The sequence below is a fragment of the Trichosurus vulpecula genome, chromosome 8, assembly GCF_011100635.1.
Source record: "Trichosurus vulpecula isolate mTriVul1 chromosome 8, mTriVul1.pri, whole genome shotgun sequence".
Taxonomy (NCBI): Eukaryota; Metazoa; Chordata; class Mammalia; order Diprotodontia; family Phalangeridae; genus Trichosurus; species Trichosurus vulpecula.
Window position 1 is genome coordinate 209,357,795 of NC_050580.1, and position 19,039 is coordinate 209,376,833.

Here is a 19,039-nt window from a genome sequence, read left to right on the forward strand (position 1 = left end):
GATGACCTAAAGAAGAGATTCCTAGAAGTGAAGGTACTGGACAAATGTAGGTACAGGCCTTATCTATACCAAAATATTCAAAGCACCTCTTTCTGTGGCAGTAAGGATTTGGAAGCAAAGTAGATGCCTAAAGGAATAACTAAACAAATTTTGGCACATAAAAATAACGGATTACTCTGCTATAAGAAACACCATGAAGAATACAGAACCACACTACAAGAATTCCATGAATTGATAGAGAATAAAGTATGAAGAAATAGGAAAAGAAAGTATATGATTACAATGTAAACAAAAATAACAATAAAACAAAACAAAATGCTTCCTGTAATGACCAAGATTGCCCCAGAGAAGAAAGGAAAATAAATGCAACTCCCTCCCCATGGTGCAGTGGTAGGGAATTATAGAAGTGTAATATTGCATATACTGTCTGACATAAATGATTTATTTATTGATTTTTTTTAATCTTTGTTAGGACAGCTTGATGGAGCAGGGAGGAATATATTCAGAAATGTTCATGAGATAACAGTAAAAGGCTTCAATAAAAATAATATTATTCCCCTTCCAAAAAAAATGGGGAAAAGACTTGTCCACCTGTCAAGGTGGCAGATATTCTGGGTACATAGCTGTATGGTAGCTAGAAAGGAGAAATGTAAGGAAGATCTAAAAGTTCTGAACATCCTCAGACTTGCAGTCAACTCATAGAGACTTTTAATAGCAATTTAGCAATCTGGGTTCATTTGCTCCTACCCAGAAAACCAGGAACTTGAGAAATTAATTCAGGCTTATCATGCTAAGAGATTGCGCCAGGTAGGTGGTATAATGGTGGAATCAGAATCAGGAAGATCTGAGTTCAAAATCTCAAATATTTACTTAGTTGTGTGACCCTGGGCAATCATTTATCCTGTTTACCTCAATTTCTTCATCTCAATTTTTTTCAATCTCAGTTATCTGAATCAATCTTCATCCAAGGACATTGAAGATGAGGCAATATTTGTAAATATTTATAATCATATATAGTTTTTAAAATAATTTTATTTTTTCTTCAATTACATGTAAAAACAATTTTTAACATTTTTTTTTAAGTTTTGAGTTCTAAATTCTATCCCCCCCTCCCTGAGACAGTAAGCAATGATATAGTTACATATGTGCAATCATGTAAAACTTATTTCCATATTAGTCATTTTGTGGAAGAAAACAGGACCAAGGCATGGAGAAAGGAAGAGTATGCTTCAGTCTGTATTCAGATGCCATCAGTTCTTTCCCTGGAAGTGGAAAGCATTTTTCATCATGAGTCATTTGGGATTGTCTTGGACCATTGTATTGCTGAAAATAGCTAAGTTATTCACAGCTGATGATTGTACAGTATTACTGTTACTGTGTACAATGTTATCCTGGCTCTGTTCACTTCACTTTTTATCAGTTCCTGTAAGTCTTTTACAGATTTTTCTGAAATCACCCTGCTCATCATTTCTTATACCACAATAGAATTCCATTACAATCATATATCACAACTTGTTCAGCCATTCCCCAATGGATGAGCATCCCCTCAATTTCCAATTCTTTGACACGACATAAAGAGCTGCTATAAATGTTTATACAAATAAGTCCTTTTCCCTTTTTAAAAATCTCTTTGGGATACAGACCTAGTAGTGACACTGCTGGGTCAAAGGATATGCATAGTTTTATTGCCCTTTAGACATAGTTCCATATTGCTCTCCAGAATGGTTGGATTAGTTCACAACTCCACAAACAATACATTAACATCTCAGCTTTCCCACATCCTCTCCAACATTTATTATTTTCCTTTTCTGTCATATCAACTAATCAGATAAGCATGAGGTAACACCTCAGAGATGCATTTCTCTAGTCAATTAAATCATATAAACCTTAAAGCACTATAAAAATGTTAGCTATTATTAAAAAGCACTGAAACAATAAAATTTAGTAGGGACATGTGGCTAATATTTTCATTACATTAATATTAATTTATGTCCCTACTAAATTTCATTGTTTCAATGCTATCTAAAAATAGCTGACATTTATATAGTGCCCCAGACTGGGTTTATTTTGAAGGCAAAGGAATGGTTGTTTTGTTTTTTTTTTGAACCTAAGAAGCATGGAAAAACATCATTTAAATACAAACCTGTTTTTTCTCTGTCTTTTTCCACAATCACACATATTCTTTCAAATATATTCTGTAAATACTGAATCTTCTCAACAAGTTTACTTCTATTCATATTATTAATCATCTCTGATTGAGATTTTCTTTCCACTACCATTCGGTTGCTAACAATGTAATCACAGCCACTGAGTGGACAAACCTCCACTTCTAATCCGTGAATGGTTCTCAAAGAGGAAATTATTTCTGAACCAGAGGAGATTTCCCGGCTATCCACAAGAATACAGGTTTTTTGCCTTTTCTCTGGAAGTCCAAGTGAAGTAGGTGTCAGATCCAAATTTTCCATTGAACTGGAACCATATAACATTAAAGGTTTTGAATTAACATCCTCCAGATCACTATTAAGCTGGGGGGGAGAAAAGAAAACATGTATAAAGAACATTTAAGAAGAAAAATCCACTATTCTCTTCCCATTTATACAAATTTTTTAACGCTATCAATTAAAATGAAAAATGACATGAAGGTAGTATAGAGAATCTAGAGAATAGCTACAAAGATAGAAACTCATATAAAATGAAAGCAATTTAGAATTATGCCCAGAAATTTACAAATAGTGTCATATAAATGTAATGGAATATTATCATTCCATAAGAAATGATAAAATAGACAATTTCAGAAGAAACTGGAAGACTTTTATGAACTGATGCAGAAGAAAGTGAGCAAAACTAAGAACAATTTCTAAAATGATAACATTACAGAGAAAAACAGGTGTGAAAGACTTCAGAAATCTGATCAGTAAAGTGATGAACCATGAGCCCTTCAAAATCAAGATTAAGCACCATTCACTTCCTTATGGGAGGTGATAAACTTAAAAATAAAGGAAAGTTTTTTTTTAAATTTTTTATCTTAAAATTTTTTTAGTATATTTTTATGTTCTCTTTTAGCTGCAATCACTTATTTTTACATGATTTGGCATTAAGTTGATAACATTTTAATATGTAATCTTGAATTCATCATGAAACTACACTTTTATTACATTGGCTATTAAGCATACCGTCAATAAAAAAGTCCATTTTTTTCCCAAGTTTAACCTTGAACATAGTTAATAGTATTTCAGGCAGGGGTAGCATATCTTGTCAAATACTTTTTCTGAAATCTGTTGATATAGTCATACCGTTTTCGTTGTTCTTGTTATTAATACATAGATGAATAATTAATGGGTTAATAATATATTGATAATTTTCCTAATTCAGAACCAAATTTGCATTCCTAATGTAAATCTAATCTGGTTATCATGTATAATCTTTGTTATACATGGCTGTGGTCTCCTTACTAGGTATTTTAACTTTTTTGCATCCATGTTCATTAGGTATATAGTCCATAGTTTTCTCTGTTTTGCCTCTCTCTGGTTTAGGTATCAAGTAGGAATATACTGGGGGATATTACCTCATGTAATCTGTGTATACAAGTAGAAGACAAATGAAGAATATGGGAAGAGGTGATACTTGGAACCTAACCCTCAAATGAACGGGTCAAAAGAGGGAAGAATACAAATATATGCACACAGAGTTGGGTACAAAAATGCATTTTAATAAACAAAAAAAAAACAGAAGGAAAAGGGGAGGAGGGAAAGGAAGGAGCAAGAAGAAAGACAGATTAAGGGAGGATCAGTAGTAAGCAAAACAAACTAACGGAGAAGATGAATCTCAAAACAGGTATGAATGGAAAGAAAAGAATATGTGGTTGGGTCTGGATGAGGGAAAGAGAAGTGGGGCAGGGGAGCAGAAGCAAACTGCATCAAAAGTGCAGTACTAGTATTGACCACACTCCTCATACAACCCACCCACCTCTCTACAGAGGGTATAAATGGGGAAATAAAGGGAAGGAAAAGTATGAGAAAACAGGATAGGGGTAATGACACAATTATCTATTATAACTGTGAATGTGAATGGGATGAATTCACTCAAAACAGAAGAGGATGACAGAAAGGGTTAGAAAGTAGAATACAATAACATGTTATTTACAAGAAATACCCCTGAAATAAACAGAAAGATTCAACCATAAAGAGTTAAAATATGAAGCTGTGACCAATACCAGGAATGCAGTGTTGTTTAATATTAGGAAAACTATAATCATAATTGACCATACTAATAACAACGAAAATCATGATTATACCGAAAGATGCAGAAAAGAGCCTAGATCAGATTCGGCACCCATTCCTCTAGAAGAAAAGAAAAACTCAGAAAGCAAAGGAATAAATTGCTTGTTCCTTAATATGACAATTAATATCTATCTAAAACTAAGAGGCAGCATTATCTGTAATAGGGATGAAACTAGAATCTTTCTCAAGAAGATCAAGAATAAAGCAAAGATATCCATCATCACCACTATTATCTGAAATAGTATTGGATTGTTAGGTAACTGAAATAAGGCAAAAAGAAACAGAGTTATCACTTTTTGGAGACAACATGATAATCATTTAGAAAGATTCAACTTAAAAACTAATGAAATAATTAACAATTTCATCAAAATTGAAAGATATAAAATAAATTCATACAGTTCATCAGTATTTCTATACATTAACAACAAAACAAAGAAAAAATAGATAAATTCCATTCAAAATGTAAGTCTTTTGCCACAAAACAACCTGTAAACTTTTGTACAGTTCAAAAGGTTTTCATGGCAATTCCCCATCTTATGCTAAAGATTCTACTGTTTGCACATCTTGATTTTATAAAATTAATCACATCAAGGACATTCTGTAAGAATAAGCTAACAATCATATTGTTAGGTTCCTGTTAAGTGACGGACACTGCAGTAAACATGAAGGGATACAAAGAAAGGCAAAAAACAGTACTTGCTTTCAAGGAGCTCACAGTCTAATAGAGAATTAAATTCAATAAATATTTATTAAGTGGCTATTATGTGTGCCATGTTCTGTGTTAAGCACTGAGGATATAAAAGAGAGAAAAACAGTTCCTGCCTGCCCTCAAGGAACTTACAGTCTAATGAGTGAGACAACATGCGAATAAATATATACAAAGAAAGTTATATATAGAAGATAAATAAGAAATGATTAAAAGAGGGGAAGAACTGGAATTAAGAATTTTAGTTGGGACGTAAAGGAAGCCAGGGAGATCAGTAGTCCCCGTGAAGGAGGGACAGCGTTCCAAGAACAGAAAACAGCCACAGAAAATGCCCACAGCTGAAAGATGGAGTGTACTGTTCATGGAGAAGACAATTTGCAAATGGCTATATACAAACAAGTAATACAAAGAGGAAAAAATGGATGTTCAATGAGAGGACTTTCAAGCACTCCTGAGAGCTTTCAAGCACTCTTCAGAGCTAAATAGAAAAACTGACTTTCAAATACAAGACTGAAAAGAAGCATGAAAAGGTAAACAGGAAAGAGAAATCATAAGGGACTTGTTAAAGCTGAACTGTTTGCATTCCTACATGGAAAGATGATATTTGTAAGTCATGAGACCTTCCTTTTTAGGAGGTTGGACAGAATACATATATACATACATACATACACATATACATTTTATATATACACATACATACATACATACATGCAGAGAGAGAGAGATGGCATAGGGTGAGTTGAATATGAAGGGATGATATCTAAAAAATAAAATTAAGCGGTGAGAGAGGAATATGTTGGGAGGAGAAAGGGAAAGGTAGAATGGGGTAAATTATCTCACATAAAAGAGGGAAGAAAAAGCTTCTACAATGTAGGAGAAGAGGGGGGAGCTAAGAGGGAATGAGTGAACCTTACTCTCATTGGATTTAAGGAGGGAATGACATACATACTCATCTGGGCATGAAAATCTATCTATAGGAAAGTTGGGAGGAAGTAGTAAGGGGGGATGATAGAAGAAGAGGGCAGATTTCGGGAATGGGTAATCAGAAGCAAACACTTTTGAGGAGAGACAGAGTAGAAGGAGAGAATAGAATAAATGGGGGGTGGGACAGGATGGAGGGAAATACAGTTAGTCTTTCATAACATTACTATTATGGAAGTGTCTTGCATGACTACACATATATAACTTATATTGAATTGCTTGCCTTCTAAATGCGAGCGGGTGGAAGGAGGAAGAGAGAGCATTTGGAACTCAAATTTTAAAAACAAACGTTAAAAACTGTTTTTACATGCAACTGGGAAATAAGACATACCAGCAATGATAGAAATCTATCTTGCCCTACAAGAAAAGGGGGAGGGGCTAAGAGAAGGGGGCGGGAAGGGTTGTGATAGAAGGGAGGGCAGATTGGGGGAAGCGGTAATCAGAATGCACACCATCTTGAGGTGGGGGGAGGAGAGAGATGGGGAGAAAATTTGGAACTTGTGGAAGTGCATGTTGGAAACTAAAAATAAATTAATTAATAAAAAAATGCAATGATGAATTATACACATTATATACGAATCACACACAAATATCATAAGTATAAGAAGGGGATGGAATGTCTCATAAAATGGAGGAGGGTAACCAAAAGAAGCAAAATCCAATAATCTTGCTCACAAAGAACACACTTGGAACACAAAGCTAAACATCCCATATTAATTACTATCATAGTTCAATATAACACTTTCAAGTTCTACATGCACATTTGAAGAGTTGCGTTAATTGTTACCTGGACTTAATGAATTCCTGCGACATAAAACAAAAACATGTTAAAATTTATGAAAACATGATGGATTTTTATTGGTTCATACCTTGGGCTGGGCTGTAAAATTTCTGCAGTCTTTCAGTGAATCAGCACTCAATAAAGGTCTAATTTTATAATTAGATTGGGGTTTTGTGTCTAGAGTTTTAGAAACTGTGCACTTGATATTAAGTGGTTCCTTTTGTCTCTCCTTGATTGAGTTGTTAACAATATTTGGTTCAACAAGTACCTCGTCTCTATTCAAAGACCCAGAAAGCAATGATTTTTGGAGACAATCATCTTGTTTTTCTCTTTTGCTACAAATGCTTATGTCACCAATTACATTATCAGATTCTGTTTTATTATTAACAATGTTTTCTTCTTCACTTGAATCATCAGGTATAATAATTCTGGATACTTTCTTTTTTTTAAATGCAAAATTATCCTGTGTCCTAACTCGCTTTAATTTTGCTGAACGTCGTGTATGGTATTTTTTCCTTCCATCAGCAAAGCTATCTTCGTTTAATAAGTTGAAATCAACACATACTTCTTCACTTGAATCATTGTTAGAATGTTCTTCCTCTTCACTAACACAGAAGCTGTCTCCAAAATAAGTTTCATCTTGTTCAGGAATCTATGGGGGAAAAAAATTTCAAAATAAACATAACAGAATTTTAAATTTCTTACTGTAGTCTAAGTATTTGCTGATCATCTACTATATTTATTACATTACTATTATTAAATAGTTAATGAAGTTACCTAGCCAATGCAACTATACACACACACACACACACACATATACGTATATGTGAAATTTGATCTAATGAGGTTATAAGGTAATTGATATAATTTTTGAAGAGTATCACTTCATATACTGACTCTCTTAGTTAATACAAAACAGTTATTACCTAGACTAATTTCACCTCATTTGCATATTTAAATGATACTATTTGAGTTTTAAGGAAAATAAATTTTTTAGGAAGTAACCTATAGATATAAATTATAATACAGGATTTTTTTTGTCATTTAAAGGTAAGAAAAAATTAGTATTTTCACAAAGTAGCAATAAAGTATTTCACAATACACCATGGAGTAACATGGTCCCAAAATTATTGGTGATGAATATCAAAGTATTAGTCCTATTTAACTACAAACTGGGCTTTGGGTAAGCACAAGAATACTAGAAGTTACCTATCACCAGCTTAAAACCGAGTGTTAATGTACTTCTAGAGAGTAAGCCTTATTCTCTTCATTATGAAAGAAAACTAGACTAGAGCTAATATCAATCCTCCCCTGCATACTGGATTTGGAGTTAGGGAATCTGGTTTCTAATCCTGGCTTAGTCACTTACTACTCATACAATTCTATTTCTCTATAACACCCTGGGCCTAAGCTTTCTTAAATCTTTAAAATAAGGTAGGTGGAATAAATTATCTCTAACGTCCTCTAACGTCAGCTGTAAACCTATAATCCTAAGGACATCAATATAGACATAATATGGCACTTTAAGAAATGCAATTTAGGTACCTGGAGAAAAAATTATTGGAAGATTCTTACCAATAATTACTAATTATTCCCAGGAAATAGTTTGGTCATTCAGTAAGCAAACATATTACAGTATGCTTAGCTCTACGAGAAATGCTACATTTGACTTAACATATGGTCCTATGGAGAGGTTATATGTACGCAAGAGACATTTTCAAAACAAAATTCAGACAAAATAGTAAAGTTTTAAAAACCATAAGTAAAAATTATAGGTAATTGGATGTTACATGCCTGTAGTCAGTAACAATTTTGAGTTAAAAAGGCCCATGGAAATTCATCTAGCTAATTCTCCATCCTTTACATATCACAACCAAAATTTCCCAGATTTTATTTTAAATAGTTACAAAAGAGATTACAAATCCTTTCTCCATAACCCATTCAACAAGGAAATTCTTACATATTGAAAATTCATACCTGTGAGAAAATATTCATGGAATCATATTTCTTGTGCACCATTTTATACATATTGCCTACCAATGGACTGCGAACAGATTGCAGATAAACACCTTTCATCTCAGAATCTACATAAAGAGAATTTAATTTTTAAAAGATACATTAAAATAGTAACTACAAAGATTAGTTAGCTATAACTTAAGTTTAAATAAATCATGTTCCTTGGGAAATGTTAACCATGTATTTTAAAGGACCAGGAAGTACCTTTGAAAAGCAATTTTCTAAAAGCTTGAAGGCTAAAATATGGATAATCTGGGTTAATTAAATAAATATCTCTAAATGCTTACTATATCCAAGGCATTTTACAAAATCCATAATGATATAATTTGGAGAATGATAAAAAGTAGAATGTGAGAAGACAAAGGGAACAGATGTAAAAAGATGAAAAAAGTAATTTAATTTCAGCTTAAGGATGAAAGAATGATCTGAAAAAATTTCAGGGAAGAGGCAGCACATCAGGAAGACCTTCTAAGAAAAAGAAGCTTTTCCAAGTATACCAGAAGAGAGGAATACTTTCCAGTCATAAGAGAAAGTCTCAGAAAATTTATAAATGTATGAGGAGTCAGGAAAAGGAAAGATTTAAGAACCAGACAATAACTGAGTCTGTCTTTTACATGCATGAAAAGACTGAAGGTAGGCTGGAACCAGACTACCAAAAGTCTTAAATTCTAAGCTTTGTCAAGTGAAGAGGAGAGCAGATGAATTACTAGCCTGTGAATTGACTCTAAAAGCCAAAATTTCTAGTAAATTCATACTTCTTATGTGGTAGCCATCTATCTGTGCTATCTGCTTAGGCTTCTGTTTCCAAGGAATCAGACTGTCCTTAGTTCCTGACTCCTTCCTAAACTGTACTTTGTGGAAGACCAACAAGGGAGAATGTTACCTTGAGGTAGTGATTAAGCCCTAAGGAAGGGTCAGAGAATTCCTTAGGAGACCAGGCCTAAGAAAACTAATTTAATTTTAGAAAGAAAACTAATTTAATTCTTCACTGATCCCCAAGAGATTATATAAAACCCTCCCTATCACAGAGCGCTTTGGGTGCATTTAGCACCAGGGCACAATCCTGCATGCTGACATGGGTAGGATGTATAGCCTATAGCAAGTCAAAGGAAGCCATAAATGTTTGTGCCACATAATGATTAGGAGCAGACCACACAAGGGCTGCAGATTTCCCTCTTATCTGAGTTATTCTTAGCCTCATAACTGTGTCTCTCCCACTGAGTCATTTTCAGTACCCAGTAATTTAAACCCAAGGACCCATCAGCTTATCCACTGCACTGACACAGCAAGAGAAGAAGCTTGTACTTTATCCTAATGGCAAGAGGGAGAAACTGAAGATTTTTGACCAGAGAAGTGATATGGTATAGTAGCAATTTAGATTTGAAGATCTTTCTGACCCCTTGATAGGCCATGTGACCTGTTTATATCACAGGAAGCCTAAATCACGTGTGTTGAGGAGCTTCCTGCTGATAGTTAGAGCTGAACAGGCTGACTTAGCTGTACTGTGAGTTTGTTTTGGGGAAGACCCCAGCAGGGGGTTGGAGAGGTTTTGGGATGGCGAGGCTCCATGTGGTGATATTGTGTGTGGAATGTTTTACTGCTGTGATAGATTGGGTAAATGGCTTGTGGGATATGGTTCTCTGGTGTCTGAATAAATGGTTTACTTCTTCTACCTTCTATGTGGAGAGTCTGGTATGTTTGGTGATGCTGAACCACAGAGGCATTTTGACAGTTATCATCTACACTATTATGATTGCCTTGCTGATATACATGGTCAGATTTATGCGTTGGGAAGATTATTTTCATAACTGGATGAAGGAATGGAGAGGGAAAAAAAAATGGAGGCAGGTAAGACAGCAAAGATCTTACTACAATTGACAATGCAGAGGTAATTAGGACCTTAATTAGTGGTAAAAGTTGCAATTGAGAAGAGGGAATGAATGCAAGAGATAAATTAGATGAAACTGTTTATGAATTTAATATACAATGCAGAGTTGAACTCCTTTAAGTGATGTTACTTTAACAAGAATTGAAAAAATGATTTAACACTATACTAATTTATAATAACCTTTCCACAATCATTGCCTGTAACTAAATAAAAATGAGAGCATGAACAAAGGCAAAAGGATTTTAAAACAAAGACAAACAATGACAGTGAAATTTACCATTTAGGACCTGTGAAAGTTGAGTGCCATCATTTAGGAAGTCAAGTAGTAAGGAATCTTGTTCATTTTCCGATTTTTCACTTTCATCAGATGAAATACCTTCTGCATCTTGTGAAATCTCTGCTTCTTCATCTAAAAACTGCCTGCCTTCATGCTAAGAAAAATAAAGGTTTAACAACTTAAAATAAGCATTCATTTTTCTTAAACCTCTGGAAGAAACCAGTAGAAAGCAATGAGAACAGTCTACATGAAGAAACAACACAAAAACCCAGGCAATGACACTGCATAGACTATCTAATTTAATCTGGCCGTCTTAAAGAATCACATTCAAATCATCTGAGTTGCTTCATGCCAGTAAACAGCATATTTCTAATTAATCCTTAAACATCTTGAAATTTCTAATTGATCATGTTGTGGTGAGAGATAAAACACTTCCATAAAATGGAACAGCAAAAGAATATTGGATTGAGGAAACTCCCAGCTAGTAATCAGTCAATTAGAAAGAGTTCTTTCCTGATATTTTGAATCATACCAGTAATTATGAAAAACAATCTTTATATGTACTGTTTTAATACCATGCTTACAAATTACAATTTAGAAAATTTTTTATTTCTATGAAACGTGTCTCATTTTGACAATTTCTCATGCAGTAATACAAAATAGCACAAAACCAAAAGAGAGTATTTCAATCCCAAGAAATAGCCATTACCACTGAAACATAAATTTAGTATCTTTAGTTTTTTTATAAAATCTGAAACTTTGGCTCAAATAACTTTTTAAATGTTTTGAAGATTTTTTTTTCCTTCTAGATATAATTTAATGAAGTTGTTTCATGTTGTTTTACTGAAATAAATTTGAAAGAGGGAAAATCTTTCATGAAAATGAGAATCTCAAAGTGAATTAATATGGAGGTAAATCATATTATAGGGAAATACAGGCCTTAACTAGAAATTTACTTAATTAAAAATAGGGAAAATCCATTCCTAATTATACTTCTATATTTCAAGAAGACATGTCTTTGTGTCATGCTCCCTCTGCTGATAAAGATCACTGTGAAGAGGCAGAGAACAAATGCCACAAACTACAACTTATGGAGCTAAGAATATTTTTTACAATGTAAAATAAAGTTTTATCATATTTTAAAATGCAAAAACCATTCTTAGCTCTCTGGTCATACAAAAACAGGCTGCAGACTAGATTTTGCCTATGGGCTGTAGTTTGCTGACCCCTGCTCTATAGGCTATGCTTCCACATCTGTAAAATCGAAAAAATAATATTTCCACTACCTATCTCACAATGTTCCTTATAATCTTTAGAACGCTAAATAAACACAAGTTACTATTATTATTATCCTAACCTGTCCACAACTTTGTCTTCAAGTATTGCTGTAGTAAAAAAAAAAATGCAAAAAAAAATGTAAACATACTAGAGCCACTCTAGTGTTGAGCTACTCTAAAATCAGTTAAGCTGATACATGAATGACAGGCATATGTTTTGATTCCTCAAAGCCAGACCAGCATGGAAGGACAAGACAAAACACTGAGGCATAGCTCTGGAGAACCCAGGGTTATATGGAACCATAATGAGGCATGAGAGGAAGACTTTAATAGAGAAGATGCTAGTTATCTTTTTAAAGTCCATAAACAAACAAACAAAAAAGAATTATTAGGAAGGAATTAGAAAACTTACCTTTAGGTTTGTATAACTTTTGGGGGCTCTCATATTTTTTGGAGGATTCCTATTATTGCTCTGGAAATCATCTTGACTTAAAACTGGTTTATGAAAATCTGTACTTTCATCACTAGATGATTCTGACTAAAATAAACAGGGAAAAAACTGTATAAGATAAACTAAAAAATTATTATTATAATTTTATAATGTAAGATAACACCCCTCAAAGAAGAAGATGTAAACTGACCCACGTCCGACAAGAATTCCTAGAAGAGTTAAAGAAGGTGCTAAAAAAAAGATTAAAAAAAAAAAGGAGAGCTATAGAAGAAAGATATGAGAAGAGAACAGCTTAGTAAAAGAGGTACAAAGTCTTACAAAAGAAAATAACTCCTCAAAAATTAGAATTTTCCAAATGAAAGCTAATGAATCCATAAGATACCAATAAATAAAAAAAATAGTACAGAATAACAAGAATTTCAAGGGAAAATATAACAACAACAACATAGTTGAACATGATATAATTACAATAACCAAGTTGGTTACAGAAAAGAGTTGAGAAAATGTACCTCACTTCATATTTCTGCTAAAGTTGGGTTTTTGTTATATGGGAATGAAAGGTCACCCAGGGTAAATGTGTTAGTTTTTCTGAAATGCTTCCTTCCCTCCCTTTAAAATCTGTTATAAAGAATGAATTTCTAGGGGAACATGGGAAGAGATAAGGAGTGATATAAATAGAAACAATCAGAATAATTTAGTATTAGCAAATAAAGGTGATATAGACACAAATGAAATTATGAAAAATAGATTTAAAACAAAAAAACTCAGGTCACATTCATGCCACAATGAGGCACCACAGTAGGATTTTTGTAGAAGACAGTTTAGACAATTAGAGCTATAAAAATATGTAAAATGTTTCCTGAGTATGAGGGAGAAGACAGGGAAAATGCTCAGTCTGCATGACTGGAATATTAAGCATGAACTGAATGGCTTGATTTGACCAATCAGAAATAGCAATGGCAAATAAAGTGCAATACAAGGTTTTTAAAATGTTATTTAAACACTCATAAGTATACTGCAAATTTATAGCATGAACTAAAAATAATCAGTCATTTTGATATTTCATAACAAAATAACTTCATTAATATCATTTACATAATTATTTTATGTTAATATACTTTATAATATGAAATACTTCAGAGGTTAAGGATTAAATGAGGCAGTATATAAAAATATTATTGTGCTACTTCAACTTTATTCAAGTTACCAATTAGGAGATAATATGATGATGAAATAAAAATGCTAAGTTTTATTCATTTTGGAATTATTCTGCTTTTTCCCAGTAACAAATTAAACTATTTGAAAAGGTAATGTTCTTTAGTACAGCAACCTAAATATTACTAGAGACTTAATCAATGTTGATCTTCATAGCTATTATTTAAAATTTTGAAGTAAATTGATTTACTCTGCTTTCTCCTCCAGGCATTTTCATTGTTTGCCCTCCTTCCCTGCCAGAAATGCTTTCCCTCCTCATCTCTGCCTCCTAGCTTCCTTCAAGTCCCAGTTAAAATCCTATCTTCTATGGGAAGCCTTTCCTCTTTTAATGATTTATGCTTAATTCTATATGGTTTGATTGTACATAGTTGTTTCTGTGGCATCTCTTCCATTAGAGTATGATCTCCTAGAGGGCAAGGACTATCTTTTGCTTTCTTTTTAGCCCCAACACTTAGCACAGCACCTGGCACAGAGTAAGCACTTAATAAATGGTTGTTGATTAACTGATATTAAGATAAAAATAAATCTCTCTTTCTTCAAAACAATATTTCTTCAAAGATACTGGAAATGGTTAGGAGAAAATTTCATTTTAAAAGAAAATCTTAGTTAAGAAATTCCAGAGGGGCAGAGCCAAGATGGTGGCTGGAAAACAGGTACTTGCTTAAGCTCTCCACCAAATCCCTCCAAACACCTGCAAAAAATGGCTCTGAACAAATTCTAGAGCTGCAGAACCCACGAAATAGCAGAGGGAAACGGGTCTCCAGCCCCGGAGAGCCTGGATGGTACCCAGGAAGGGTCTCTCACACGGTGCTGGGAGCAGAGTCCAGCCCAGCGTGGGCCGTACCAGGACAGACCAGACTCCGAGTCAGTCTATCAGAACAAGCCCTACGGCCATGAATCACTGAGCTCTGGCAGTTACCAGACTTCTCAACCCACAAAGGCCAAAGAGCAGGTTAGTGGGAAACAGTGGGATTGAGTTGAGACCAGTCCGGCCACCAGCTGTGGGGGTGGCGGAGGTGGTGCAGCAGTGGCAGTGGCAGCAGCAGCAAGCTCCTGAGGCTGCTTCCAGAGCTCCAGCGTCAGTTGCTTCCCGAGTTCCTGGCTCACAGGGTGGGAGGAATCTAGCAGCAGATTAGAGCGGGAGTGCAAGGAGCATTTTGAGGGCACAAAGGAAGGTTCTCTTGCTGTGCCCTGCTTGGATCTGGACTGCAGACCTCATTGGCGGTTCTTGGGAGAGGAGGAGCGCTGCTGTGACAGAGCCTGGGGTGACAATGGAGTAGAAGTAGCTCTGAAAACAGCAGTGCCTGGACCCTAAAGCTTGGGACAAAGTACTCTCTACTCTACAAGCAGTCATACCCTGACGAAAAGCTCAAGGGTTAAGTAGCTGGCTGGGAACATGGCCAGGGACTCAGATTCAGACTCAGACTTTGGAATCTTTCTTTGGTGACAAAGAAGACCAAAACATACAGCCGGAAGAACTCAACAAAGTTAAAGAGCCTACATCAAAAGCCTCCAAGAAAAACATGAACTGGTGGTCCTAGGCCATGGAAGAGCTCAAAAAAGATTTGGAAAGGCAAGCAAGAGAAGTAGAGAAAAAATTGGGAAGAGAAATGAGAGTGATGCAAGAAAACCATGAAAAACAAGTCAATGACTTGCTAAAGAAGACCCAAAAAAAATACTGAGGAAAATAACACCTTAAAGAATAGACTAACTCAAATGGCAAAAGAGCTCCAAAAAGCCAATGAGGAGAAGAATGCCTTGAAAGGCAGAATTAGCCAAATGGAAAAGGAGGTCCAAAAGACTACTGAAGAAAATACCATCTTAATTACAATGGAACAAGTGGAAGCTAGTGACTTTATGAGAAATCAAGAAATTATAAAACAGAACCAAAAGAATGAAAAAATGGAAGACAATGTGAAATATCTCATTGGAAAAACCACTGACCTGGAGAATAGATCCAGGAGAGATGATTTCAAAATTATTGGACTACCTGAAAGCCATGATCAAAAAAAGAGCCTAGACATCATCTTTCAAGAAATTATCAAGGAAAACTGCCCTGATATTCTAGAACCAGAGGGTAAAATAGAAATTGAAAGAATCCACCCATCGCCTCTTGAAAAAGATCTCAAAAAGAAAACTCCTAGGAACATTGTCACCAAATTCCAGAGTTTCCAGGTCAAGGAGAAAATACTGCAAGCATCCAGAAAGAAACAATTTGAGTATTGTGCAAACACAATCAGGATAACACAAGATCTAGAAGCTTCTACATTAAGGGATGAAAGGGCTTGGAATATGATATTCCAGAGGTCAAAGGACCTAGGATTAAAACCAAGAATCACCTACCCAGCAAAACTGAGTATAATGCTCTAAGGCAAAATATGGCCTTTCAATAAAATAAGAGGACTTTCAAGCTATCTCAATTAAAAGACCAGGGCTGAACAGAAAAGTTGACTTTCAAATACAAGAATCAAGAGAAGCATGGAAAGGTAAACAAGAGAATTCATAAGGGACTTACTAAAGTTGAACTGTTTTGTTTACATCCCCATATGGAAAGATGATGTGTGTAATTCATAAGACCTTTCTCAGCATTAGGGTAGTTGAAGGGAATATATATCTATGTGTGTATATATATATATATATATATAGATAGATAGATAGATAGATAGATACACAGAGGGCTCAGGGTGAGTTGAATATGAAGGGATGATATCTAAAACAATGAAATAAATTCAAGGGGTGAGAGAGGAATATATTGAGAGAGGGAGAAAGGGAGAGATAGAATGGGGTAAATTATCTCACATAACAGTGGCAAGAAAAAGCAGTTCTGTGGGAAGGGAAGAGGGGGCAAGTGAGGGGGAATGAGTGAATCTTGCTCTCATTGGATTCAACTTGAGGAAGGAATAACATACACACTCAATTGAGTATCTTACTCCACAGGAAAGTAAGAGAAAGGAGATGGAAAAGGGGGGATGATAGAAGGGCGGGCAGATAGGGGGAGGAGGTAATCAAAAGCAAACACTTTTGAAAAGGGAAAGGGTCAAGGGAGAAAATTGAATAAAAGGGGACAGGATAGGATGGAAAAAATACAGTTAGTCTTTCACAATATGAGCATTGTGGAAGTGTTTTACATAATGATACATGTGTGATTGTGACCTATGTTGAATTGCTTGCCCTCCTAGGGAGGGTGGGTGGGAAGGGAAGAGGGGAAAGAATTTGGAACGCAAAGTTTAAAGGCAGATACTCAAAAAAAAAAAGAGATGTTTTTGCATGCAGCTGGGAAACAGGATATATAGGGAATGGGGCACAGAAATCTATCCTGCCTTGCAAAAAAGAGTAAGGGGAAAAGGGAATGGTGGGGGAGAAGGGAGGGCTGACTGGGGAAAGGGGCAATCAGAATCTATGCCATCTTGGAGTGGGGGAGAGGGTAGAAATAGGGAGAAATTTTGCAACTCAAAATCTTGTGGAAATCAATATTGAAAAGTAAAATATTAAATAAAAATGATAAAATTCACACACAAAAAAAGATTACAACCCTCCAAAAATAAAAAAAGAAATTCCATTTAAAGTAATTGCAGACAATATAAAATATCTGAGAGTCTACCTGCTAAGACAAATTCAGGAACTATATGAACACAATACAAAACACTTTTTACACAAATAAAGTCAGATCTAAATAATTGGGTAGGCTAAGCTAATAAAATAAAAATGACAAATCTACCTAAATTAATTTACTTATTTAGTGCCATACCAATCAAACTACCAAAAAATTATTTTATAGAGCTGGAAAAAATAATAACACAATTCATCTGGAAGAACAAAACATCCAGCATATCAAGGGAACTAATGAAAAGAAATGCAAGGGAAGGTGGTCTAGTCATACCAGATCTTAAATTGTATTATAAAGCAATAATTATCAAAACTATTTGGTACTGGGTAAGAAATACAGTACTGGATCAGGGGAATAGGTTAGGTACACAACACACAATAGTCAATGACTATGGTAATCTACTGTTTGATAAACTCAAAGACTCCAGCTTCTGGGATAAGGACTCAGTATTTGAAAATAAAAAACCTGCTGAAAACTGGATAATAGTGTGGCAGAAACCAGGCACACCATACACTAAGATAAGGTCAAAATGGGTACACAATTTAGAAATAAAGGATGATACTGTAAGCCAATCAGGAGAGCAAGGAATAGTTTACCTGCCAGATCTATGGAGAATGGAAGAATTTATGACCAAACAAGAGATAGAGAACATTAAGAAATGCAAAATGGATAATTTTGATTACATTAAATTGAAAATGTTATACATAGACTGAAGACTTCTGGGAGCCAAGAAGGCAGAGTAAGCAGTAAGTCACTCTCACTCTCTTATTGACCTCCAAGAATTCAGAAAATATTGCCCCAGGAGAAATCCTGGAACAGCAAGGCCAGTAGAAAGATGGGATGCATCAGTCTTTTAGCCCAGGAGTGTCAGGGGATTAACAGGAAAGGTTCCTCTCACTCTGGTGGAAGAGGAACAGTACAGGATGGGAGGCTTCCTAGCAAGACAGAAGCAAGCTGTACCTCAGCAAACCAGCAGGAGATCCTGAGCCCCAGGTTGGTGGAGGAGGTAAGCGCCAATACCAGGATCCCAGTGTACCTTGGCACAGCCAGGGAGACCGGCAGACTGTAGCTCAGAGAACTACCACATGCACCGGCAAGCAGGAATCCTCCAGCAGCTGAACCTCCCCATGCTTCAGTGCAGTCCAGGTGAGCAGGCATCCTCCAGGGGTCAGACTCCCCGCAAATGCCCCAAGAGCTTCAGTGTAGCCCCAGGAAAATGAAGAAAAACCCCACCTGGTCTCAGCACATGCCAACCACAACCACTAGGACCCCAGCTCAGCACCAGGTAATCTGCCAGACCCCTACAGCCTCCACCTGCCAACACCTGAGGCCCCAGCACACAAAGCCAGTGATCAGGACCCTGGCACCCAGCACAAGAAGCTTGGGACTATGCCCCCTGTGCTCCAGCAGAAGAGCTCAACTTTAAAAGTCAGGAAATAGGCAAACATCATGAGCAAAAAGCAGAAACAAACAAGGACCATAGGTTCTTTCTATGGGGACAGGGAAGCTCAAAACACAAATTCAAAAGAGGACAACATTGTCAATATAACCACATCCAAA

At 35.5% G+C, this 19,039-nt stretch overlaps 1 protein-coding gene across 1 annotated transcript in view; it reads right to left on the reverse strand.

Annotated features, from left to right (window-relative positions):
- The window catches only part of FANCM (FA complementation group M), a 109,540-nt gene that overhangs the window by 13,134 nt on the left and 77,367 nt on the right, over positions 1-19,039 (reverse strand). The window contains exons 17-21 of the mRNA XM_036769550.1: positions 12,619-12,744; positions 10,930-11,083; positions 8,726-8,832; positions 6,837-7,400; positions 2,144-2,525 (exon numbers count right to left, since the gene is read on the reverse strand). Coding sequence (XP_036625445.1) covers positions 2,144-2,525; positions 6,837-7,400; positions 8,726-8,832; positions 10,930-11,083; positions 12,619-12,744 — 1,333 coding nt within the window. The remainder of the gene's footprint in view (positions 1-2,143; positions 2,526-6,836; positions 7,401-8,725; positions 8,833-10,929; positions 11,084-12,618; positions 12,745-19,039) is intronic.